General features: G+C 34.6%; 2 protein-coding genes across 3 annotated transcripts; both read left to right on the forward strand.

The window, feature by feature from the left end:
• Positions 1–8,897: 8,897 nt before the first annotated feature.
• Positions 8,898–10,115, forward strand: LOC133198531 (uncharacterized protein F54H12.2-like). The gene has a single exon (XM_061334614.1). The coding sequence runs from the start codon at positions 8,898–8,900 to the stop codon at positions 10,113–10,115; it is 1,218 nt and encodes a 405-aa protein (XP_061190598.1).
• A 7,684-nt stretch (positions 10,116–17,799) lies between these two features.
• On the forward strand, positions 17,800–23,169 carry LOC133198909 (uncharacterized). Of its 2 annotated transcripts, XM_061334832.1 has the most exons (4): positions 17,800–18,039; positions 18,961–19,033; positions 19,690–20,004; positions 22,268–23,169. In XM_061334832.1, the coding sequence occupies exons 3-4, from the start codon at positions 19,698–19,700 to the stop codon at positions 23,158–23,160; spliced, it is 1,200 nt and encodes a 399-aa protein (XP_061190816.1). In that variant the 5' UTR covers positions 17,800–18,039; positions 18,961–19,033; positions 19,690–19,697; the 3' UTR covers positions 23,161–23,169. The 2 variants fall into 2 exon arrangements, with proteins under 2 accessions (XP_061190816.1, XP_061190817.1); XM_061334833.1 differs by having other exon boundaries at positions 19,690–23,169.
• Positions 23,170–25,202: the final 2,033 nt, after the last annotated feature.

A 25,202-nucleotide genomic window follows, 5' to 3' on the forward strand; every position in this document is an offset into this window, starting at 1 on the left:
CTATCAATAAAAGGATTGAAACCATTATTTTTCTCTTCATTTATCATCATGCAACCTGACGAGACACTCCCATCTTTTCAATTGAAACACGAATTTACCATGGTGGTAGCAGGACCTTCTAAATCAGGCAAAACGGAATTTGTCAATAAATTAGTGAAAAATTTACATTGGATTACCCCATGCCACAAAAAATTGTCTGGTGTTATCGAGAATGGCAACCTACTTACACTTCTTTAACAGATCAGGTCTCCTTCATTCGAAATATTCCAGAAGACGATGAGAAATTAGTGGCCAATTTAAGTATTCCTCACTTACTCATTTTTGACGACATGATGGGAGGAAAAGCCATCGAATCGATCGTGGACTGGTTTACCCGTAAAGCTCATCGTCGGAATACTAGTGTGATTTACATCACTCAGAATTTATTTAATCGGGCACCACAGCATCGCACCATTAGTTTGAATGCTCATTATTTAGTGTTGTTCAAAAATCCCAGAGACAAATCTCAAATCAGTGTCTTGAGTCGACAATTAGCCTTACCTCATTTGATGTCAGCCTATCAAGAAGCCACCAGTGTTCCTCACGGGTATCTCCTGGTTGACTTGAGTCCACAGACCCCAGACGAATACAGATTGAGAAGTCGATTGTTTGAATTGTTAACTGTACACATGCCACAAGAGTATAAATAAAAATGTACCAGCATTAAACTTGTCATTTATCATTATACAATCGTCATGGGTCGACCTCTCTCAGCCAAGAGTAAATTAGTGAAAACGTTACGACGTTCACAGCGGGAGCGAGATCCTGCCAAGCGAGCCCATTTAATCGAATTACGGCGTAAAGCCTTATTGAATTGGTTTGCTATGGGAGCTCGAAATTTGATACGTGGGGTCTTACCTATCAATAAACAGACCCAAAAGTTTATTAATAATCATCGTCAAGATTTAAGTATCATAGCCGATAAGTCGGCGAGTGATCAAGACAGAAAAAATGCCATTTTAAAACGCGGAGGAGCCGGATTTCTAGGCGGAGTCATCATTCGTCATTTATTTAAATGGAATGCACCTAAGAAACGACGTGTTCGTCGTTTAAAAAGTCTGGTAGTGCGAGTCTATAATAAGAAACAAAGAGTGTTTCCAGATTGGATGGTCCGAGTAGGAGGAGCAGCTCAAAGGAGCAGAAAGAAGAGAAAACCTTCTAAGAAAAAACCTCAAAAGAGAAAACCTCAAAAGAGAAAACCTCAAAAGAGAAAACCTGCTGCTGCTCAAAGAAAAGCCTCTGCTGGTAGAAAGAAAAAACTACTCCAAAAACTCCAGCTCAACGAAAAGCTATACCTAAAAGTCTGAAAAACGAAATCAATCAGTATTATAAGGAACAAAGACAAAAACCTATTGGGGAGTTATTAAAAAACAAGCTGAAATGGGAATGGATCGTCCTATGGGACCCATAGGCAGTCAAAGAGCTACCGATTTAGATGTGTTTCCTCAAGTCAATGTGGGAATTCCCTCTCCTAGAATTAAAGTACCCATTCACACTTCTAAAATAGCACGCTTTCAACCTCTGACCGCTTCTACACCTCAACTTCCTAAAGGAATGAGATATAAATGCCGATATTGTTCCAAAATCTACGTCACCCAGAAAAATAGAGACAAACACGAGAAGGACAAACACGACATGTATCAGACCTGTTTACCCATATTGTTGTCTCTCAGTATTTTTTATTAGATTTGTCAGTGAGATTTGGCATTTCCCCGTAAGATTTCACTTTTCGTCGATTGTACATGTATTACTAAAACAACTACATTTCGGATTACCAAAAATGAACATTTTTTAATAACAAAGAAAAACATAATACCTTGCTTTCTTTCGAGTGGTTTCTGTCATTTTTAAACCACCGCGTTTTGGCAACCCGACATCACTTAAGTGTTTGAAATTTTTCTCTTTTTTAGCGATTAAAAAGCGTCAAACTGAGACATCATAACAAAAACTAGCTGCTAAAATCCAAATGAAAGAATTTCCCAATTTCCGTATTTTTATTATAGCAAAACGTGAGACGTATTTTGGACTCAAAATCCGTACAAAATACGGCGAAATCGTAAGAGTAAACAGGTCTGCATGTATGCTCCTCCTTGAGAGTATAAAAGGAGGAGAAACCTGGGACATGTCCTCATTTTAACCCCATGATGGCTAAGAAGAAGGACTTGCTGTTCTACACGATTAAAACCTCATTGGCCTCTTTTAAGAGTGTTATCTGACCCTCACTATTCCTCTCCATTAAAGACGGGTATTTTAAAACATTGTTCTGGAGATTGTATTCTCAAAATCTGCGAGATCGTGTATAACCTATTAAAAGGAGTATTACCTCTCAGTTCGGCTCATAAACGAAAACTAGCTCCAAAGAAACACATCTTCAGGAGACTGGTCAAACCTCAATCTGTCCAGAGACGAAGAGCTTTATTACTTCAACAAAAAGGAGGAAACATTATACCCCTTTTAATCTCAGCAGCACCTTTACTGTTGGATGCCGGTCGATCCGTCTATAAAGTCATCAAGAAGAAAAAATGAGTCGTAAAATGGTGTTAGTTCCTGAAGTCTTATTGAATGATCTCAAGGCAAAATTACCGAAACCTCCGGAATTTCAATCAATCATCAGTTTAGGTCAGGAATTGGACGAGATTACAAAACGTGAAGATTTAACCCCAGAAGAAAAAGTCGCTTTATATGGCCAGGAACTTCATCGATATAGGAATTATTTACAACAAGCTAGACAGTAGCCTATTTCTAAACTGAAAATTCCGGCAGCAGGAGCTCCAGCCCCAGCAGCAGCAGCATTACCAGCAACCCCAGCTGAGATTGAAGATGAAATCCTTGCAACAGTGAATAAAAACATGAAAAGAAAAGCTGGATTATTATTAAATCATTTAAGGAAAAACCCTAAAGTGTTAACTTGGAATAAAGAAGGTGAAATTAGTTATCGAGATCAAAAAGTTCCCGATTCTAACATTGTGGATTTAATGGCTGATAGTATGTTATCTCATTCTCGTAAAAACCATCCGGTTCCTACAGGATTAGAACAGTTTGCTCAAGCTTTAAAAGAGACGCGTACTCCTCTGGAATACGTGAACAATGGAAACTTTATAAAAGCCATGCAGAGAATTGGAAAAATCAGTACTCCTTAAAGTCACGAAATAGACGATAGTGGATTTTCTTCCTTTTTTGACACTCCAGTGAGTAGATCAATAGAAGATCCAGGAACCATCATTGAAAAATCCATTTCAACCCCTGTAGGGACAAGGGTAGGATCCAGATATAGTCCTTTAGCTCGAAAGAAATTAAAAGCCAACCTCGAAGAAGAAAAGAAATTAGGACAAATCGACGAAAATTGGCTTTCATTGCCTAAAATATGAAAAAGAAACAAGTGGAAGACATTTTAAAAGAGATTTATTTTGATCCTAAAAGAGGTTACGGAGGAATACAAGCTTTGTATCGTCAGGTCAAACCTTTAGGAATTTCCCTGAAAAAGATTCGAGAATGGTTAAAAGAGCAAGATATTTATACCTTACATAAACCCATTCAAAGAAAATTCCGAAGACAACAGACTAGAGTGACAGATATAGACGAACAATGGCAATTAGATTTAGCAGATGTGTCCAGTTTAAAGAAACATAATGATGGATATACGTTTTTATTATGTGCCATTGACGTCTTATCTAAATATGCCTGGGTAGTGCCTTTAAAACAGCAAACAGGGGAAAAAAATGATTCGAGGATTACAAGAGATTTTTCAACAAGACGGTCGACGTCCCGTCCGCATTCAATCGGATCAAGGAAAAGAAGTTACCAATCGAGAATTCTTACAAGCTTTTAAATCCATTCAATTTTTTTACCACTCGTAATACGGACACTAAAGTTAGTATAGTGGAACGATTTCAGCGTACACTCAAAGCACGCATGTGGCGTTGTTTTATTCGTCATAAAACCAGACGGTATTTAGGTTTTACCGGATTTAGTGTATGCTTACAATGATACCTATCATCGGAGTATCAAAAGAGCACCAGCTCAAGTGAATGCTTCTAATGTGTTAAAAGTCTGGAAAACTTTATATGGGAAATCAAATCGGAAACAGTTTCCTAAACCTCAGTTTAAAGAAGGAGATCAGGTACGCATCAGTAAGGCCAAGCGCACATTTGAAAAAGGATATTTACCTAACTGGACCACAGAACTGTTTACCATTTCTAAAAGAGTTCCTGGAAGGTATCCTTACGTGTATAGAGTGCAAGATTATAACGGAGAGGAATTAGAAGGGACTTTTTACGAGAAAGAATTACAAAAGATCATTAAAAAAGACGACGTGTACAAAGTGGAGGAAATCTTAGGGTATAAAAAGCGACGCGTAGGGAAAAAAATCATTCAAGAAGTCAAAGTTCGGTGGTAAGGATATCCCCCTAGTTTCGATTCATGGATTCCCCAAACGGATCTCATCAAATAACTCCTCATTGGAAATTTTGTGGAGAGAATGTTCCTCGAGAAGAAATCGTTTATTTCGTACAATTATTTATCTGTGTATCTCTTATCGTCACCAGTGTGGTCATGTTAGCTTTACACGATCCTAATCGAGAATATTGGATGGTATGTGTCAGTTCTTCAGTGGGTTATATCATGCCTAGTCCTACGATGATGCATCATACACCTACCCCTAAGAAGACCACGAATGCACAGGGTTAATGTCTAAAAAAATAGATACACAACAGAGTATATAAAATGGGGAAACAACAAAGATTTTTTTCATTTCTGATCTGACTGAGGACAAAGCAACATGGAATTTTTAAGCTCAGAGTATCGTTGGAAAATGCAAGGTTCCACTAACAAAGGAGAATGGATGAAAAACAAAGATGAATGTATCCAAGATTTCATGGATAAGAATCCGGGTGAAACAGGAGTCAATGATGTGTACCTGTATAAGAGAATCAAATTACCGGACCATGAATGTGGACAACTTATAATAGTATTATTAGGGCCATGGCAACCCCAGTATCAGGAATTCAAATGGAAAGTAAAATACGTTTTGGCTCACAAAAGAGAGGGACCAGCAAGGACCTGGATTCAAGGGAAATGGATGGAAGAAGTCCGAGATTGTATCAAAGATTATGTAAACAAAGTGCTCAAAGAAGGATACGACATCATGGACTGTGCTTGTGAAACAGAATATTTGTACATGAGGAGAACTTTTCCTATTCAAAAAGAACTATGCCAAAGTATTCCATGTTTGTTACTTTAATGTTATTGTTGTTGTGAATTAAAAATAAGAAAAAATCTAGAAAAAAAAATGACATTTTTTTCTCTCTCTCTCTTCAGCTTGTCTAACATTTGGTTACAATGACGTCACAATGGGTAGCTTGACTGACTTGAATCTCTGCCAAAATTGTGTATTACCTGTGTATTGACTGACTCAGCAAAACGTAAATAAAACGTACACATAGTGTCTCAGTAAAAAAAACGTAGGTCAAACATATTTTTGCACACCACCCTATAAATAAGATATATAAAGCTTAGCTTTCAGTACACTGCGCTCAATCATGTTTTTTGTGTGGAGAATGTTGTATTTGATTAAGGAAGAAAAGTATTACTGTCATTACTGTGATAGGGAGATGATCCATGAGTGTACATTTACGGTGTATGATTATCCCGGATGGCATCACAGAACACATCAAATTTGCGAGCATTGTGAAATGCCTTTTCCTCACTGGTTTGTGGATGATCCCCCTTCCATGGAGACCTGTGGATGTAGCTGGTGCGTGAAATATTTCACATGGAAGTACGGGGCAGAGAATATGGTGCCCCTATGGGTCAAAGTGACCAGGAAGAGAGCCTTAAAGAAATGCCTGACCTGCTGGCAGGAAAATACGGAGGGGAGATGGAAGTGTCAACAATGCCGACAGTATCCTTGCTGTGGGGAATGTGTCGAGAACTTCGTCAAGACTTGCTACAGACTTTGTCCATTATGTTGATATGAAGGAAATAAATCATAAAATCAAAAATGTTGTTGGTTTTTTTTCCTGAGATACTAAAAATAGATTTGATAAGGTCAAATAAAGAGGTATGACAAAAAAAATCATTCTGAAAAAGTCAAGTTTAAAAGTCAGACGCAAAAAAATATGCAGTATCGTTGGTATTGTGAGAGTTTATTTGGATGTATTTACATGCAGGGACCCTGGATGAAAACTAAAATAGGAGCAATCCTAGATTATTTTGAAAGTCATCCAGGAACATCTACTCAAGATGTGTGGTTGGAAAAAAGACAGAAATTCTTGCATCCTAAAGGATCTAAGGTGAGGGTAAAAATATACCATCATTATCAGCAGTACAAATGGGTGATCCGAGGTCGTTGTAAATTCCAGACTAGTCTGGCTCTGGCTGAAGGTGAATGGTGCTGGAATATAGAACACTGTCTTCGTGATTTGTTCTGGAACCAGCAAAAAGATGGACTGAGGATTCCCAGCTATTACTGTCCTACAGAGTACCTGTATTGTCGTATTCCTTTTTCCCAGATTAAAGATAGCTTGGAAAACTAAGAGGGACAGTGTTTTGAGACAGTGATTCCTTACAGATCCGAAGAGGAAGAAGTGTAATATGTCAAATAAAAAAATTAAAAAACAAAAAATTGTTGTTATAAATAGAAGGGTCATAAGTTCTTTTGTCTCAGTATCTCACTGAACATGGCCGAGAGCAGAAGTTTTTACATGACTTTACCCAGTGATGGGTCCATGCAATCTTTTCCGAGTAATACGACTGCTCAATTTAAAACCTTATTACCACAAACAGTAGATTTAACAGATCGACAATGGGAAGTGACTTTAACAGAATTGATGTATCCCATTTCATTGAAAAACATCACAGAAGAGGAAGCTTATTTTGACATCCTGCTTCCTCAGTTTTATGCTCCAAGAGTCCAAGAACCTAATGTTTTTAAATGGGACAGATTTAAAATGAAAACCATAGATGCGATGCCATTAAACCAATGTCCTGTACTGTTAGATTGGGCCCATACTGAATTTGCTAATCTCATAAGGAAAGACCAGAAGATGGAAATTAAGCGAATTCACTTTAGACAGGGGCCTTACATTCATCACATGGCTTTAACAGGTGAAATCAGTCTTGGACTGGAAAGAAGTTTGAAAAAAATATGGAAGTTATTGGGTGATTCTAAAAAAAGAGAATGGCATGAAATTAATATATCATGACAAACATGATAAAGTGATGTATCAGTTTATCGGGAAAGAACTTAGAAAATATCCCTTATGCATTCGTTTCACCACAGCCTTAGCTTATAAGCTAGGAATAGAAAGTAAGAAGGTGATTCTTCAGAACGATACAGAAAATATGACCAAATGGATCAACGTTAGTTACATGGGCAACAATACCGTAGATTTATATGAAAATCTGAAATCCATGTACGTGTATTGTGACTTAATTGAACCCCAGACGGTAGGATCCAATGCCTTGAAATTATTAAGAGTGGTTCCTTGTACACTCAATCTGGAAGATAAAAACAAGCTAAATGGGAACCCGTTAGAGCGGAATATTCGAAACTGAGTAAAAAACATTTCGATAGCATTGAGATTCATATCATGACTCCTTTAGGGACTCCCATGCCTTTTTTAAATGGAAAATCGGTCGTGAAACTTCATTTCAGAAAAGTGTACTGAGATGAGTGTACATCTTTTTTGTTACATCCTATTGGGAGTGATGTCTGATATGCTGTCTGTATTGTATTCAACCCTAAGACAGGGTATAAAAGGAGTCACTTGAGTGCATTTAGGTCAGTCTGACACGAGTCATGAAACATGCAGTATCATCCCGCATTATTGAGACAAAGAGGACACGGACAGTTTGTCTATCATAGAGGTTTATTACGTCAAAAAGGACACGGTGTAGGTGGAATTATATCTGGATTGGTTGGAGCCCTTCCCTTTGATTCTACTGCATTACCAATACCATCCATATTTCTTCCACCCCATTTCAGGAAATTTCCCCAGTATTTGAAATCTCAAAGAGGAGGAATTTTTTTAGACTTCACTTCGGGAGCTGTACCTAACTTACCTATAGGGATGACTTAAAAAGAAGTTGTCCAATTAGGCTCAGGCCTGCGACAAAGAGGTCGAGGATTTCTTAAAGATCTAGTCACAATGGGTCGTAATCAAGCCTTGATTGCCGGAGCTAAAATAGGAGCGGATGTGATTTTAAAAAAGAGAAATATCAAAAATGCTCTTTTAACTCATGGACTCAATGCCGTTAAAAATACAGGCTTATTTGCTCTCAATAGAGGAGGAACTTTAGCTTTTAAATAAGATGAATAAGAAAGGTCAAAAAGGTAAAGGGAGAAGAAAAAGAAGAAGACGGCAGAGAGGCAGAGGAATTTTTAGAGATTTACTGAAAACGGGAGCTAAACATGCCTTGACTACTGCTGTTAGAACGGGGTTAGATGTGTTAGAAAATAAGAGATCTTTAAAAGACGCTGTCAAAACTCACGGAGTACAAGCCCTGAAACAAAAAATGAATCTAGGAGGTAGTAAGAAAAGAAGAAAAAAGACACCTGTGTTAGCCCGAGAAGGTCCTAAGAGAAAAAGAAAAAATCAAGGAGGCAATATTCCCAAGAAGAAAAAAAGGGGTTTAGATATCTTTGACTAAGAGAGTATAAATAGGGGAGTCGAGTGATATTGACCTTCATTTGTGAAAAATCAATCTTAGTAGACACATCATGTTGCAACCAGATTCCTGTGCGTGTGGGATGAACAATTTAGAATTGTTCCAAGTCCCCCCAACTAACGGCTCCTATTGAATTTGAAATTAATGGACAAGGAGATCAGTATCTGGATTTATCTCAAACGTATGTTCAAATGGTGTGTAAATTTACCAAAGATGATGGTACTAATCTGACTGGGGCTGGGAATACTTCCGCCCCGGTTAATAATATCTTACATTCCTTGTTCACGGAAATCGATCTCAGTGTCAATGGAAAAATAGCGACTCCTGGAAGCGATACTTATCCTTACAAAGCTTATCTGGAGAAATTACTTTCTAACAAACCCAGAACTTTAATGACACAGATGAGAGCTTGTAGTCTGTGGGAAAAAGATACAGCAGGACACATGGACGAAGTAGGGGTAGCAGACCTTGGAGTGGCTCAAAATAAGACATTTGATGTAACCCCAGGTGCACAGGGTGGTGCTGATACTGTGACCATTGATGAACCTATCATCCCAGAGTTACCGGCCAATTCTAAAAACGACGGATTTAGAAAACGTCACCAGGCTATAAATGATAGTAAGGAAATAACCTTGTATGATCGTTTACATCTGGATTTATTTCAACAAGGCCGATTTCTACCGAATGGAGTAGATGTCCGTTTGAGATTTAATCGAGCTAAACCTCAGTTCTATATGATGATCAAAGCAGGAAGTACGGGAAAAGTCAAAATATTGAGCATGATCTTGTGGGTAAGAAAAGTCAAAGCCACGGCAGTCATGATGAATGATATTAATCAAGGTTTGAACACTCACAGAGCTAAATATCCTTTGAGAAGAGTCGAAGTGAAAACCTTTACTATACCCACAGGAACTCAATCTAAAATCACGGATCATCTGTTTCAAGGCCAGATGCCTAAACGCATCATTTTAGGCTTTGTGGACAATGTGGCTTTTAACGGAGATAAATCTAAAAATCCGTTTCATTTCCAAAACGTGGGAATTAAGAAATTAGATGTCAGTATTAACGGAGAGATCATGAGTACTCGTTGTTTCGAACCTAATTTCAATGAAGACTTATATCTGAGATCTTATCTGAGTTTATATCAAGCTTTGGGAAAATTAGGAGAAGATTGGACCCCGGACATCACCCTAGAAGAGTATAAAAACGGATACACTTTATGGGGCTGGGATTTCACTAAAGATCAAGAAGCGCAATCGGATAAATTCCATATCATAGAAACCGGAAATCTGAGAGTAGAAGTCCAATTTACTAACAATACGGTGAACACCTTAAATTGTGTGGTATATGCAGAATTCGATAATCTGTTAGAAATCAACAAACAGAGAGAAGTCAGTATTGATTACTAATGGATACAGGACAGTTAAAAGAAGTCTTATCCAGAGAATTAAAGAGTTCTTTTGGTGGAGTGTACCCTTTAGATTTATTACAGGATCAATTAAGACCTCAAGAAAAAGCCATTGTGGTGAATACGGATCCTCAAGATAAACCTGGAGAACATTGGGTATGTTTGTATTTGTCCAGTCCAGTCATCGAATATTTTGACTCTTATGGATTTCCTCCCTTACAAAAAGAAATTCAAGACTTTATCCATCGTCATCTCAACAATGGATTTATAATCCGTACCGATATCAAGATTGGAATACAGATGTATGTGGACAATATTGCGTGTATTATTTACATCAAAGACACAAGAAGAGAAAAACCGCAGATGAGTGGTTATTCCCCTTTGACCATAGTACAGCATTACAAAGAGATTATGTAGCTCAATGGTTTAGAGACACTTATCATAAAAGACCTCCGGGTCATGGACAAACTTGTCAATGTTTCTATCAAAATGTATTGTAATTGTTGTTGTTGTTATTGTTATCAATAAAGAATTGAAAAAAAAAAATCTGTTCTTGTTTTTTTTTTTTTTAAATAAAAAAAAGGGTTGATACTAAATATAGATAGAAAAAGGTATAAATACAAGGTGTAAAATGAAAAATATATCAGTTATTGATTTGTCTTAACCATGGGTAACACGTCCAGTAAAGAAAAGAGTAAAATTCAATTTGGAAAGAGAGTTCTGAGAAAGGAAGATGTGGATAGAGGTATACCAATTCAAATACATGAGGATGGGACTATTGAGATCATTTCTCATAAAAAATATAATCAATTATGTCCAGAAAAGGGTGATCCTAATGATGTGAGAGATTACATTGAAAGACCCTTGACTGCAGAAGAAGAAGAATATACCCATTTATTACCAAAAAAAGATTATCCTGAAAGACCTTTGACTGCAGAAGAAGCCAAGATGTGTAAAAAAAAAAAAGGATTTTGAGAGAGAAAAAAAAGAAAAGATTGACACAGGATTTTAAACCAAGAGAAGAATCATTGTAGAATCTGAATAAATAATTTAAATATCTTGAGAGGGAGTTGTTATCTATATAAAAAGTGTGTGTCACCAAAAAAAAATCATTTTTCAAACATGAGTCTGACAGAAGGATTAATCATGGAAATCAGAACTCAATTGTTGAAAGACATTAAAACTCATTATGAGAACAAACATAAAGAAGATCCAGGCAATCATTATATTGCCATATTTAAAAAGGAGAGATTTAGAAGAGCTGCTAATTGGATATTTAATTTAACTGGGGGCCATCAGGAGGATATAGATCAAATCATTAGAAGTGATTATCAATACTTGATCTTACAAAAAGAAATGCATCCAGAAACAGGAAAACTTCATCATGTGAGAGGATTCATTCAAATGAAACACTGGACCAATGAGAGAGACATGTACAAAATCATTCATGGGTTAACCTGTTTTGATATGTCTCACAGCACACCAGAATTAGAAAGAACATTTTATATGCAAGGTGGCAACTATGAAGAATATGGGACTTTAAAACCTGAAAAGAGAAACAAAGAATTAATTCCAAGAGATTGTAGATTTACTTGAATAAAAAAATGTTTTTAACATTGAGCTTGTGTGTGTGTGTGTGTGTGTGTGAGGGTGTGTGTGTGTGTGTGTGTGTGTGTGTGGTTTTTACTTAGACTGTGAATCCTATGCACTATAAATAGACATGTCGCATTATAAATAGAAAATATACTTTTCTATTTTATAATGCAACTTGTCTATTTATAGTGCATAGGTGTGCTCCTCAGAAAGGAGCATTTTTTATGTACTATAAATAGAAATGTAGCAATTTATAGAAAAAATTAAATAGAAAATTTTCATTTGCTCCTTCTGGAAGGAGCTATACCTATAATTAAAACTTGAGAGGAGCAAATAAACAATTTTCTATTTAAACTGGAAGGAGTCATGTATACCTATAATTATATACCTGCTCCTCCTGAAAGGAGCAAACTTGAATATTGTCCTGTTTATTTAGAGAATTAAATAGAAAGGGAAAACAAAAAGCTCCTCAGAAAGGAGCATATATTTTTTATGTACTACAAATAGAAATGAAGCAATTTTCGCTTCATTTCTATATATAGAAATGAAGCAAGGAAAGGATAGTCTATACTTTATAGCACAAGCATTGATATATATTTATATCATGCTCCTACCACAAAGTTTTGTACTGCATGGATAAAAATCTTATGGAATAAGAAAGATAACTCTTTCAAATTTAAATTTCTTCAAGGAACACCATTCCTAGTTTTTTCTCTGTTTAGTCTGCACCTATCTTTTAAAAACCTGTCTATCTTTCCCAAAATTACACAAATGAAAAACCAAGCAGAAATTTAAGTCAAAAAAATGTTATTCAAATTTTATAATTTTTTTTCTATTAATTAATGAAGTTGACAAATTCAATGTATTTAGTGGTTAAAATACATCTAATATATATTTTAAAAAAAAGATATTGAAATTTAATCATTTTTTAAGATAAAAAAGAAAAAAAAATAACTATATTTTTGTATGTAAATTTATTTTCAACAAATCTATCTACAAAAACCTGATTGGCACATAATAAGTAAAAATAATACTTAAGGTAAAAACTACTGTAATGATTCCTGAGATGTATATAAACTATCAAAAAATCTTAACAATAAACTATAACAAATAAATTTATAAAAAAAAAATGTCTACTCGAAAACCAAAAGAAAAAAAAAACAGTGACTAGGACAATCTAATACAAAAGTAAACTAGGATACCTGAGGAAAGACAAATATAATTAATAAATTAAATATGAAACATTTACTTTATCATTTTTCTATCTGAGCTATAATTTTTTTTTTTTAAAAAAGTATGATAAAGTTATATGAAAAAAAATATCTTAACTGATGCTAATACTTTCTTACATTAATACCTTGATTTTAAAACACATGAAAAAACTGTAAACAATCTAACACAACTATATTTCTATGGAATGTACATATATTACAATTCATTAAACTGGTCTGTTCATGATGAAGTAAAATCACAGGGGGAAAAGCTGTTTATAATTTTCTTCTAAAGATGAAAAAGAAAGTTTAAAAGTATGATATAATGACATTATAAAATCTTAATCATGATAGACAATCATTGAACAGAGAATGATATCAACTGATCATGATTACACTGTAAAAGAAGACTACAACTTAATATATGATTTTCATAAAAATGAAAAAAATAAAAAAAATAAAATACAACTGAGGTAAACATTATCACCGGATCACTTTTCATTTGATTGACATATATATATTTTTTTTTTACCCAAGTCTGTTTACAACATGCTTCCAAGCAAGTTCAATTAAAAAACCACAAAATAAGAAAAGAAAGAACAATGTCTGAAATTTACATGTACAATATACTGATTTGTGAAAATGTGAAAAGAAAAAAATCTACTGAAATAATGTCTGAGTGAATTCACTGTTTATTCATTTGAATCTTGATATCTCTGTGTTCTGCGCCTGTTTCGCCTTGGATAACGGGGTTGTTCCTCTCTTGGTGTTATCCAACGATTTCTATAATACTGCGTAAACTCTGTGACACATCTAATAAGAAAGTTTTCAATCTGGGTGGCATACTTTTTCAAAAGATATCCCAGAATAGCACAAACAGCGTCTATAAAGAGAAATAAGGAGATTATACAGCTGATTCATAACTTGCAGAACGAGTATCCTGTTGCTTTCTTTGTCTCCTTTCTGAATGGCATGGACGGTATGAAAAGCCTGATAAGATAGTTTGGAGTTGACGACGTTGTTTAACCAGTTTTTTGCACAAGATGATGCATGAGATGATGTAAAATAATGATGTCATAACAAAGCCAATGACTGTAAGAAATGATATGGAAATATGAATAATTAAATGGGTTCTTCATAAATGTTTTCTGTTGCATTTCTATCATTTTCATCACTGTTAAAAGTATCTAAAGAAAATGTTGAGGCATTAGAGGGAGGAGTGTAAATGCTATTTCTTGGATGTACAGTTTTCCTACATTTACAGTTATGTATCCAAAATATTAAAATAGAAATTAAAACAATTGATAAAATAAAAACAGCAATTGAAAGACCAATAACATGATTTGATTGCTTACTAATAATGACTGATGATGGTGAAGATGAATTTGAACATGGTGGACATGTGGGGCATGATGGACATGACATGACAATTTTTGGTGAGGCAGTTGTTGAATCTTTGTCTTTGGTAGACTGTTTGAAATCCTCAAAATCCTAAAAATATAAAAGAGCAATACATAATACACAAAATTACTTCTTAATATAATACAAGTATCACTGCTAATCTTTCTTTTACTAATTCTTTCTTAGGTAAAGACAACACACAAAAACACATCAATGACACAATAAACAATCACTTACGCAGTGATCCCCATTGAGGTAAACTGTCTTCAGGGCTGTTCCTGCCTTTAACCCATGTCGTAAAAAGGAATCACAATTGTAATTGGTTTGGTCAATTTGTACTAAATGAACTTTCGTACAAGTTAGATCCAGAATCGACCCCCTTTGAAATCTCCGGAAATGTACTTCATTAAGTTCATCATTACATCCTCCGTAATGACCATCACCTCGCCAGTAACAAATGTTTTCATATGTTTTACACACTTGAGATAAAGGGAAAACTTCACAGGAACCAAAACTCACAAATACCACCAATATTATACACAGAATTGTTCGCACCATCTTTGTTTACTTTCTCAAGAAACCGCGGGAAAATTTTGTTATGGTGCCAAGAGTAGTCGAGATTTGTGAAGTCATACCAAAGAAATTCGCATCATGTGCAGGAATATTGAGTGTTTTTATATTCTTCTGTAGCCATTAATATTCAGACATTTAACAAGAAATAAAACAATCATACGTTAAAACATTCAATTTACAGGCGATAAACTTTTTTTTTTATTAAAATAAATTTGAAAGCATTTTGTTATCTTATTTTTAAATTGATTTTTAAAACTTCTATCCCCCCTTAGCATGTTAAGCATATTGTATAATAGTAACTCAGCGATATGAAGGAGCGTACACAATAAATAAAATATTCATTTTCATCTTACTTTATAAGTAATGAACAAAATTCCTTTTTGATTCTATAGTATGCATTAAAAAATATTTCTTTAATTGTTTTTTTAATCGAAAAAAAAAAATAAATAAATAAATATAAAAAAAAATCTATAGATGAATCACCACTGTTTACAAACCAATATCAAGATTACTTCTTTTGTAGACATGAATGAATAGTGAATGTATATTTGAAATGAATGAATCAGATTCATTTTATTTATTTTTGCCCTGTCATTCATTCATTTACTCATTCAGTACGCAGCTCTGTTAAGGCTGCATAAAGGGGGCGGGGCCTAATTTATACGGGAAAAGTCTACTGTGACATCACACAAATATAGCAATTCCTCACAATAACAGAAAATGAAATAATGTGCGATTCTAAACTGCATAAGAGTAGTGAACTACATCAACACTTACCACTGCATTCATTTTTGTCGCTAGTTAAATTCCACACAGCAAGATATAAACAAGTCACTGATCACAATGCACTTGTCGACATGACGTCATCATGGTAAAATTTGACGCATTTTGTGTGCATTGAGAGGCGGATCAAGTAATTTTTTCACAGTGAAAAATGCATTTTATTATTAAACAGAATATTATTTGCGAATCTTAGGTAGACCATTAATACAAATCTGAAACGTTTGTTGAGTGTCATTATTTAAACACTATCGAGAGAATGTATTGAATTAATTCTACCGTGTTTTTGTCTACAGGGTGTGCATGTTTCATGCCGAGGTGCTTCATTAAATCGCCTTTTCGCAAGGGCATACACTTAATAGATCTTGACCATTTTTTGAATATACATAACGAACATATTCCTTAACTTGAAAAGTGTTGCTGCTTTCCTGAAATCGAGAGCTTTACTTAATTAATACATAAAATACTTGATAAAGGTCACACATATTTCGACATAAACCAGATAACTTGAAATTTAAACTATTAAAATGCGAATTCTATTTAAAGCAGCAGCACTTTCCATAAACTACAAGTTATGTAGAAACAATTTATTACTTAAATTTTTAATTTTAACTAGGGCATGCCCTTGCGATATTGAAATTTGTTTGTGACCTACATACAGTACACATTATATGCATTTATCACGTGACTGTCAAATAACGTGACCAAATCAAATTCAGTATAGAGCGAGGTATACAATGTTATTTCAAATAATATTTAAAGTCATGTGATAATATAGCACCTTTACAAAAATAATTCAGTTTAAAAAGGTATGTATTTATGCACGTTTATATTCTGTTGATTTCTTCGAAGTACGCCTTAACACTGCTGCGTAAAGGAAAGTTACATCACAATTTGTATTGTGATGGGGAAAAACATACCGTGGGAAACGGAATATATTTACTTAAATATTATTACAAAAAGGATGAAAATCAAAGATTCTAACGTTGATAATAACTATAATTAAAATCTAATAACAGATTAAAAATCATTTTTAAAATATATTTTAGTTGATTTATAAAAGAGTAAAAATATATTGATAATCAAATAAAAATTATAAATTGTTGTAGCATATGTATTCATGTATGCTCTTCTGTAATTTATACACCCATTAGGTACTAATTATCTATTCTAAGTCCCTCTTCAGATTGTACCAGTGTTCAATAGATACTTCTTTATTCATAAACCAACAATCATGAACACTTGAAGAGTATTTGCTCATTTATAAGGAATTCTCGAACAACTGATCATTGTATGAGTATATATATTTTTTTTCGACAAAATTGACCAATTAACCGATAAAATCTTTGCATATTCATCGACTGAGTTAGTCTGCATTATATTTGAATATATGAGAATCCGTATATATTTCTCAAGTAAAAATTATTTATGATAAGAAATTATGATGTTTACAACGTTGACGAATGTTTGCAATCAAAATAAAATATAGAGAAACAATGATTTAAGAAAAAAAATATTAAAATGATCACAGCTGTCAGAACTCTCTTAACGGTGTTATGTAATTGATCATATAAAAGCGGAAATTTTCTCGAAGCAGCACACTCATATGACATGGATGTTACAGAAATGTATGAGACACGCCTTGTAAAAGGCGAAACAACCGCAAGTGGCCTTTTGTTACTGAAAGGAAACAAGAGTATTACAGTAAATCAGTTTATGGGGGATTTCTTCTTCCATATTCAAGGTAATTATTTTAATTTATTGTTTTATTTTTCATTAAAAAAAAACATTTCGTTAAAATTTGAAGTCTATCACTTAAAAAAAAAATTCTATAAAAACTTAGACAAGTTAAAAAATGAACCATTCTATCGAATACTGAATGATTTTATTCATCTTATATATATATATATATATATATATATATATATATATATATATATATATATATATATATATATATATATATATATATATATAAATTACATTTATGTTAATAAGTGCATTTTTGGCATGAGCTGTAGTTGGTGTTTGGGAGAGTTATCTCCCTGCAGAGTAACACTGCCGTTAGGTGGCAGTGCAATACGTCAAAGTTTGTAAACAAAAGCTGAAATTCCACGGTAGTAGAAAGCTGGCTATTTAGTGTTTTCAAACACGGTGAGTGGTGGATCCATTTTATGTCGCAAGTTAGTAGATGTACTGCAGTGTAATTTTTCTATTGTGTGTGTTCAGCCAAGGCGGAAACGTCGGAAAAACGAATAGCGTGGGTTGCATTGTGAACATCCATTGTGAAAATTGGCGCGGACTGACCATCAACAATTTGCTACAAGAAAAGCATCATTAACGTGAGGAAACCCATAGTATATACATGTAGGTATTTAAAAAACAAACAACAAACAAACAAAACAACTGTTATTTATGGTTGAATTGTATGGACGCTGTGAAAATACGGATCTGAGAGATATTGTCTGCCTGTGCTAAAGATATCCTCGATGCTGATTGGTCAGTTACATGTCAATATATAAATGAAGCGACATGACCAATGTTGTGATTGTAGGCGATTCACACGTGAAAAGACTAGCAACTTTCCTTTCTTATCGTGATAAAAAATTTGATATTGAAGACTGCTCCGTTCTTTGTTATGGAATACCAGGAGGATGTATTAAAAATTCACGACATGTTGAAAGAATTGAAGTTTTTATAAAGACACATAAACCGAAAGGTCTTGTTGTACACTTGGGTGGGAATGATTTAGATTCTAAAGAAGTGCCATTTGATGAAGTAAATTCAATCATTTTGCGATATGTGGCCCTTTTAAACTTGTTTGCAAAAAGATATTCCCTTGAAATAATAGTGTGCCAATTACTGTTTCTTCAAAGAACAAGATATTTAACAGATTGTACTTACAATAATTTTGTCAGTTTTGCAAACAAAATTCTTAAGAAGGAATTGTCTAAACATTCAAATTTAAGGTATTGGAAGTTAAAGGGGTTAAAAAACAGTCAGGCTGATATATACAAGCAGGATGGTGTACATTTAAATGAGACTGTTGGCTACCATAAATATTATAGGAACATTCGAGGTGCCATTCTGCATATTCTGAAGTTAGTATAGTGAGCAGATGAATGATTTTAATCCATAATGCTTTGTATATATATACAGTACTATATATATATGTATCTTTTGTGAAAATTTTAAATAATAGTTGTGACATATTGCACTCAGTGTTTGATATGAAAAATTTCATTGCGTATGACGTTCACATTTAATGCATACAGACATGTTTTACAGATTAAGTAGCAGTACATGCCAGTAAAGTTTTTCGCATCAATCAACGACTAGAATTGGAAGGGATACTCTTAAGGTACTGACAGTACTGACAGTGGTGTTAACCATGTTAGATAATTTGCAGAGTCTTCGGTCTCTCTCATTATGTTAACAATAAGGAAATATCAGGTATATCCTATTTAAGATTATGGTAAGCAGGCTGAGTTATTCTGCCTAGGTTGTAAAAATTGATTCCCGTTAAGGAATTTTTAAATTATTTTAAATCCTGTAAAGGAATTTGCAATCATCCATCTATGTCCTGTTTAGGATGAAAAGTTATTCCTGCTAAGGAATTTATGTATTTGAAATCAATTGTTTTCTATTTACCCTGCGGAGGATGAAAGTTTCTTCCTGCTAAGGAACTTCCTGTTAGGGAACTTAGAATCAGAAGTCTCTGAATTATCCTGCTAAGGATGAAATTGTATTCCTGCTAAGGAATTTTTAAATACATGTAAGACCTGTTAAGGACCTTGCAATGAATAATGGCTTATTCATCCTGCTAAGGATGATAAGTTTCTTTTTCCTGTTAAGGAATTTTATCAAAAAGATGAAAGTTTATTCCTGCTATGGATTTTACTTAATTGTCTTGGCAATGGTAATTGCAAGTTGTTTTTTGCATTTTGATGTTAATCAATGCTAAATGCCATAAAGTACGTTAGTACTGGTATTGTAATAAAGCTATATTTATTTCAGCTCTCAAAATGCCGCCAGCACGCAAAAGAAGAAGACTAGATGATACAACTAGAAAGGAGGTTTCCGATCTGATGTCACAGATGCTGCAAACAATGGTACCAAACATTGTAGAAATGGTTACTCAGAAATTAAAGGGAGATATGTCGCATCTGCCTACAGAGCAAGGATCTCCTACCAACGTATGCAGCTTGGATGTAAGCCAACCGCCCCCAGATAACAATGTTGTAGCAACAGTCCATCAAGGAGAGCCTAGTCAACAGGGTACAAGCAGTGCAGCAACCCTGCCAAGTCAACCCTTGACAAACAGTACCCAAGGTAATGTTTTAAATGCAACAGGTCCATTACACTCAGGTCGTCCCTTAGGACAAAGCATTGACAAGAAATTGAAAGCTAAAATTTGGGCGGAAGAATACATCCAACTTGGTGCTCTCCTGTTCAAGAATCCATATTCAAAATTACAAGCAGTGCAAGGTGCAAACAATGAAATAACTTTTCAGCACAAAGAGAAAGTTTTATTTGAAATCTTTCACTCAGTGGATAATGCATTCCACATTTTTGTGTCAATTTATTGTGAGAAATTTCCTAACCAGTCTTCCAACATGATGAAGTACATGGCAATTGTAAAGAAATTAAACGCAGATGTTGGGGAAAAGGCAGCTTTGTATTATGATGAGCAATTTCGACTGTGGAGAGCGGATAGCCCAAGTCTTATGCCCTGGCAGCTTATCAACCAGGAACTTCATTCTGAGGCGCTACAGATTGGCTTAAAAACCAAAATTCAGACTTGGGAGAAATCATCAAAAACTAACAGCTCCTATACTCAGCAGTCAGGAAACAAACAGCAGCCCTTTCGTGCCAGATCACAGGAAAAAGGTCCGTGCTTTAGTTTCAACAACAACGCAGGGAAGTGCCTCAGAACAAACTGTGACTTTCCCCATATTTGCCTTAGGTGCCAAGGACAACACCACAAAAGAATCTGTACCCTCTCAAGTGAAATCCAACCAAGCCCAGTTAGATTCATGCCAGCAAGCGGGAACAAAATCAGTCAGACCGCAACAAAGGCTAAGAAATAAAGATCATAATGTGGTTACACCGATAAAAGTTGATGTGTTAAATTTGTGGCTAGAGGGTTATGAGGAGGAAAAACTACAGTACTTGTTGGATGGGTTTAAGTTTGGGTTTCGCATTCCATTTAATGGCAATAGAACTTTTCGTTATAGTGAAAATCTCAAGTCAGCTCGTGAAAACTTAGAAATTTTGCAGGAAAAAAATCAAAAAGAAGTTGCCACAAATAGGGTCGGGGGCCCTTTCCATATCAATAATATTCCATTTAAAGCATTACAGATTTCTCCACTGGGTCTGGTTCCTAAGCAGAGACCTGGGGAATATAGGGTAATCCATCACCTCTCATTTCCTGAAGGGTCATCAATTAATGATGGAATTGATAGAGAACACTCAGATGTATCTTATCAAACTGTTGATGATGCTGTTAAATTGATAAAACAATTTGGAAAGGGAGCTTATTTGTCTAAAACAGATATTGAACATGGCTATAAAAATATTCCTATTCATCCATCTGACCATGAACTATTGGGGTTTGCCATTGGAAAAGATATATATTTTGATAAGACACTTCCTATGGGATTAAGTTTTGCATGTAATCTTTTTGAAAAATTTTCAACAGCATTGCATTGGATTGTAACCAACAAACTTAAGATTCCTGGATGTGTACATATGTTGAAATTTTTTGTTGGTAGGACCACCTTCCTACTCTATATGTGAGAAACAATTATGCATACTTCTTAACACTTTTGACAACATCGGCATTCCAATGAAACAAGATAAAACAGTATTTCCAACAACCACCATCACATTTCTTGGATTGGAATTGGACACGGATAACATGATTATACGTCTCCCAGAAAAAAAACTTTCCAAGATACGTAAGGAAATTTTCAATGCAAAGTGTCAGAAAAAGATGACTCTACAAGAAATTCAATCATTGATTGGGCTATTAAATTTTGCCTGTGCAGTAGTTACACCAGGAAGAACATTCCTCCGCCGGCTCATTGATTTGACCAAAGGATTAGAAAAGCCTCACCATAAGCGAAGAATAACAAAAGATGCAAGAGCGGATTTAGAGGCATGGTCATTGTTTATTGAACATTTTAATGGTTCATCATTTTTTTTTTTGGATGATAAGCTTCAAACATCAGAAACACTGCAATTGTATACGGATGCAAGTGGCTTAGGACATGGAGGGGTGTTTGGAAAACAATGGTTTTTCGGAGAATGGACGACCGAATGGACTGAACATCATATATCTGTAAAAGAACTTTTCCCAATTGTTGTGGCTGTTCATTTATGCGGAAATCAAATGGCTAATAAGAGAATCTGTTTCTTTTCAGATAATATGGCAGTTGTTTATGTTATTAATAAACAAAGTGCAAAGGACCAGTCTATTATGAATTTATTGCGTCGTCTCATTGTTCAGTGTTTGAAATTCAACATTCTATTTTATACTAAACATGTGCCAGGTGTCAAAAACATATTAAGAGACAAATTGTCTCGATTGCAGATTCAACAGTTCCGGGAACTGGCTCCACACATGGACAAGTCTCCGTTGGAGATCCCATCAGAAATATACAAAATCTGAAAGAGGTGTCGCAGTTCCTGTTGGACAATGCCCTTACAGTTGGGACACGTAATTCATATCAGAGAGAAAAATTGGCTTATGAGGAATTCTTGGAAGTCCATTTTCCTGGAACAGTAACATTTCCAATTGATGTAGAACATTTAGTGTTGTTTATATCAAATTGTTATCAAAAAGGTCTTGCACCTCAAACTGTTCGTACATATTTGTCTGCATTAGCACATTTTAGTAAGATGGAAGGTCATGTTGACCCTACTCAAAATTTTGTGATAAAACGAACAATTCAGGGTTTTCAAAATTTAAAGTCCACTACAGATGTCAGAATGCCTATTACCCCTTCAATTTTACAAAAGTTGGTAAACTCCCTTCATTTTTGTACATCTTCATTTTATGAGAAATGTTTGTTTAAAGCAATGTTTTTACTAGCTTTTCATGCATTTTTACGCATTGGTGAAATCACAAGCACAACAAAGTCCTCTACTGTCCTACCATTAACAGCTATACAATTGGAAAAATCTCCCAATGCCAGACCTAAAGAAATGATATTAACTCTAACAAACTTCAAGCATCATCAAGGCAAGCCACCTGTGACATTTCAAATAACCGCAGACACTGAAAAACCGGAAACTTGTGCAGTGCTAGCAATGTTAGATTATTTGAATGTAAGGGGTGAAGAAGATGGGCCTCTTTTCATGCTTAGTGATCAATCGCCTATTACACGCCATATGTTCAATGAACAATTGAAAATTTCTCTTACATTCTTGGGTTATGATGCTAAAATTTATAAGGGTCATTCATTTAGAATTGGTGCTGCATAATGGGCTAAATCAAAAGGAGTTTCTGATGATCAGATTCAGCTGTTAGGAAGATGGAAATCAGAAGCTTTTAGAAGATATATTCGAATTCCTTTATTAAAATAATAAACAACAAGTTTTGTCATTGTAAAATGGAAAAATTTCTCAGCTGATTGTAAGCAGTACAAAGTGAACACTTACTAGTACATAATAAGCCTTCACGTGTATATATTGTTATCAGGTACCTTTAATTGTAGCATAGAGAAGAAATTCTGCAAGAATGTGTATAGTCCCCTCATAATTGGCTTGTATTGTGGAAGGCTTAATAACAAACTGATACTGAATGTGTAATTTTATCTGATGTAAAAGTACTTACAATTTATTCTGAATGTGTACAAGTTTGGATATGAGGACAGGGGCCTTTATCCAATGTTATACATTTAGTGGTTTGAATAGAAATAGTTACATGGTTGGATATGATGGCAAGGGTCATTATCCAATGTATATCCAATGTATTGTTTGAATATTTCGAAGGTTGAATATGAGGCTAAAGGACTTTATCCAGTGTATAATTTTGAATAGTTACAAGCCTTTGTCCATTGTTACACACTGATTTTTGTAGAAATAGCTACAAGATTTGATATTAGGACAGGAGCCAATGTACTGATTTTTGAATATTTCCAAAGTTGGATATGAGGACAGGGGCCTTTATCCAAAATAAAAAATTTGAATAAGTTACAAAACTAGATGAGATCTCGTTGCGAGCAACGAGTAGGTCTTCCGTCCGAATTTTTGATAAGATGAGATATGATTTTGACTATGATCTTTGTTAAAAGATAATAATATATAGACTTCCTTAATTAGATTTCATTCTTTTGATTCATGTAACATTATCAAAGAGCTATAGATGACAGGCTTCTGGCCCCTAAGAGCCCCTAATTTGAGGGGTCAGCCCCTTTCTCTTGATATCAATTGAAAGGTCTTCTGATTTTGAAGACTTTTCAAGAAAAATTCAGAAATTTCCTTTCCTTGTGGAGATATGCTGATTGAAAATATTTAGGGGCCACCCCTCCCAAGTCCTTAATGGGGCCGTTTCACAAAAACTGAAAGGGTGCATATTGTTTAGAACATTATTCTGACCATCTTTTGTTCAGTATTGCTTATCAAAATATTCCCCTTTTTCGAGATATAAAGCGTCAAAGATTTAGCATTCTGGCCCCTTTTGGCCCCTTATTACGTAACATATGATCAAAATTTTAAAACATATAGTTGCAAATTGTTGAGATGAACATTTTTGCTTCAGTAATTTATAATAAAATATTGATCGTTCAAGAGTTATACATAAAAGACTTTTGGCCCCTCTGAACCCCTAATTTAAGGGATCAGCCCTTTTTTCTTGATATCAAATGAAAGATCTTGTGATTTTAAAGACTTTTTGTTCAACAACTATTCAGAAATCTATTTTCGTTTTCGAGATATGCTGAATTGAAATATTTAGGGGCCAGCCCTTCAAGTCCTTAATGGGGCCGTTTTGCAAAAATTGAAAGGCTGCATATCGTTTAGAACATTATTCTGAACATCTTTTGTTCAATATTGCTTTTCAAAATATTCCCCCTTTTTGAGATATAAAGCGTCAAAGATTTAGCATTCTGGCCCCTTTTGGCCCCTTATTACGTAACATATGATCAAAATTTTAAAACATATAGTTGCAAATCGATAAGATGAACATTTTTGCTTCAGTAATTGATTACAAAAGATTGATCATTCAAGAGTTATATGTAAAAGACTTTTGGCCCCTCTGAGCCCCTAATTTAAGGGGTCAGCCCTTTTTTCTTGATATCAAATGAAAGATCTTGTGATTTTGAAGACTTTTTCTTCAACAACTATTCAGAAATCTATTTTCGTTTTCGAGATATGCTGAATTGAAATATTTAGGGGCCAACCCTTCAAGTCCTTAATGGGGCCGTTTTGCAAAAATTGAAAGGTTGCATATCGTTTAGAACATTATTCTGAACATCTTTTGTTCAATATTGCTTTTCAAAATATTCCCCCTTTTTGAGATATAA

Source organism: Saccostrea echinata, unplaced genomic scaffold, assembly GCF_033153115.1.
Source record: "Saccostrea echinata isolate AGI-Se365-2 ecotype Australia unplaced genomic scaffold, CSIRO_AGI_Sech_v1 ptg000033l, whole genome shotgun sequence".
Lineage (NCBI taxonomy): Eukaryota > Metazoa > Mollusca > Bivalvia > Ostreida > Ostreidae > Saccostrea > Saccostrea echinata.